Source organism: Otolemur garnettii, unplaced genomic scaffold (assembly GCF_000181295.1).
Source record: "Otolemur garnettii isolate 467f Iridium unplaced genomic scaffold, OtoGar3 scaffold00054, whole genome shotgun sequence".
NCBI lineage: Eukaryota > Metazoa > Chordata > Mammalia > Primates > Galagidae > Otolemur > Otolemur garnettii.
In genome coordinates, this window is record NW_003852449.1 from 4512445 (window position 1) to 4515232 (window position 2788).

Below are 2788 nucleotides of genomic sequence, written 5' to 3' on the forward strand. Positions count from 1 at the left end.
CACCTTATTCTTAACATACTTGCTCACTGCAGTTGACCAGAGAGGTCTTTGGAAATACAGATGCCTGGCTCCCCATACTAAGCCTGGGGATTTGAGGATCTGTGACCTGGGGGACCCCACGAACTTAAAATGGTATTTACATTTTTAGCAGTTGAAACAAAAAGATCAAAAGAAGAGTAATATATTATTATACATGAAAATTACATAAAATTCACATTTCAGTGTTCATAAATAAGGTTTCATTGGAACACAGTGTGCTCATTAGTTTTTGTATGTATATGACTCCTTTTACACTGAAACGGCAGAGTTGCATAACTGTGTCCACTGTATACCTGGCAAAGCCAATACTTACTGTTGGGCCCTTTATAGAAAACACTTGCTAATACCTTCTCTGAATACTACCCTTGGGATTAGAACCTAAAATTCATGAACGTTTCCTGATTGACTGCGGTGACCATGGATAAGTGTGTGGAACCAGTGGGCATGTGCCGGGCTTCTCAAACTTGGATATGCCTTTTGGTGAAATCTAGAGACCTGAAAATGAAGGTTTTGATTTAATAGGTCTAAAAGGAGAATAAAAGTTCCCAGATCAGCTCAGTGCCTGTAGCTCAAGCAGCTAAGGCGCCAGCCACATACACCAGAGGTGGGCAGATTCAAATCCAGCCCAAGCCTGCCAAACAACAATGACAACTACAACCCAAAAATAGCCAGGTGTTGTGGTGGGCACCTGTAGTCCCAGCTACTTGTAAGGCTGAGTCAAGACAATCGCTTAAGTCCAGGAGTTGAAGGTTGAAGATTGCTGTGAGCTATGATATCACAGCACTCTACCCAGGGCAACAGCTTGAGGCTCTGTCTCAAAAAAAAAAAAAGTTGGGTGGCACCTATGGCTCAAGGAGTACTGCGCCAGCCCCATATACCAGGGATGGCAGGTTCAAACCTGGCCCCAGCCAAAAACTGCAAAAAAAAGGAAAAAAAGGTCCCAGTTGATACCAGTGTTTCAGGTTTGAGGACTATAATTTGAGTAGCAAAAGGTTTGATGACATAACCACTTGACTCTATGGGTTCCAACTCTAAAATTCTGAATCTGTTTTTTTTCTTTACTAGTAAGTTTAGTTTTTACTGCATGTTAAATATAGCAAAGCATGACTGTAAAGTAAAAAACACTGTCTACTTTACAAAATCTCTATTGTATAGTCATACTAATATATTTTGACAGTATGAGATCTAAAGTCTTCCTAAAGGTTTTGTATTCTGCATCACGGTCTAGTTGCCTTTTATAGCCTCTGTATATAAACAGATTTAATACATATTCAACAGTATCTGTGTTTTAGGATGTGACCATTTATCACCATCTAAATTATATTTTTCTTTGTGTTAGATCAACCTCAAAACGTGCAGTACCACCTCCTCTACCTCCTAAGGTGAGCTGCTTAAGAATTTTGAATAATATATCTTTGTTTAAATAATTATATTTTAAAATAATAAAATAATGTTGAGGGTTTTTTTCAAAATTCTCTTGAATATATTTTTTAAATGAATACAGTTTTCTTCAGGAGGGGGATAAGAAGATGTATAGTAAAGAAGATTTAATGGAAATTATAATATTTTTAATAGCTTTTAGAAGACACCCAATTGTTGCTCATTTGAGAAGACACTAGACTACATGGAGGACAGAGGGCTCATTGCTGATCATCGGTTATCACTACAGTCATTTTCCTTATTGCTGCTTATTACTTTGTGAATTGTTTGCATAACTGTGTTAATTATAAAAATTTATCAGTTATAGCTTAGAGCTGATTAAAAATATTACATGGCTAGTTCATAGTTGTGTTGGGACAGTAACTCAGTTCCTTCTTAGTTTCCTTACATAACCCAGTAAATTGAACCATATAGAAGAGAGAAAATATATATATCCCTATTACCCTGAAGTCTTTGATGCCTAATGATAATTGAGCATTATGACATTTTATTCCTATTTTTTAAAGTACTTTTTTGCCTTTGTACCACTAGCCAAGGATAAGCAGTTACCCTGAAGACAACTTCCAAGATGAAGAAAGGGCATCAACCATAAAACGTTGCCCCGATTCCGAAAACAGAGCTCCCCAAATTGTCAGAAGACAGAGCAGTCCCAGTTGTGGTCCTGCAGCAGAGACTTCCTCTCTTGGTAAGGCTAGCAGTGTCAGTAGCCGGCGAGGGCAGACAACTAGACACTGTGATCTGGGCAAACAAATCAAAGCGGAAACTCAGGAGAAAGCCACTTTGTTCCTGTTTTTAAAGAATATCTTTTTGTCAGTCCTGTTGCAGCTTAAAGCTTTGTGAATGTTCTTAAATTCCACATGGATGGGCTATAATAGATTCAGTCTATTTCAAACCTAATTTTATCCCTTACTGAATATTTATGACAGGATCTAGAACAGAGCTTCTCAACCTTCCTAATGCTGCAACCCTTTAATACAGTTCCTCATGTTGTGGTGACCCCCAACCATAAAATTATTTTGTTGTACTTCATAACTGTAATTTTGCTACTGTTACGAATCATAATGTAAATATCTGATAATGCATGATGTATTTTCATTGTTAGAAAAGGGTCATGACCCCAGGTTGAGAACCGCTGATCTAGAAGGATGAATTCATGTTTCTACCCTGGAGAAGCTCAGAGTGAATAGCAGAAGTTACACCAGTACACATATGACATTAAGAGAGCTAGCTTGTGTAATTGTCTGATAAAACAATTCCCTGGATGTAATGGGAGATCGGAGATTTCTAAGGGAGACAAGGACAGGAATAG

General features: G+C 37.8%; 1 protein-coding gene across 2 annotated transcripts in view; it reads left to right on the top strand.

The window, feature by feature from the left end:
* MAP4K5 (mitogen-activated protein kinase kinase kinase kinase 5) overlaps nucleotides 1-2788 on the top strand; it is a 102330-nt gene that overhangs the window by 74142 nt on the left and 25400 nt on the right. For both annotated transcript variants that reach the window (XM_023514480.1, XM_003792154.3), the window contains exons 17-18: nucleotides 1379-1421; nucleotides 2011-2164. In XM_023514480.1, coding sequence (XP_023370248.1) covers nucleotides 1379-1421; nucleotides 2011-2164 — 197 coding nt within the window. The remainder of the gene's footprint in view (nucleotides 1-1378; nucleotides 1422-2010; nucleotides 2165-2788) is intronic.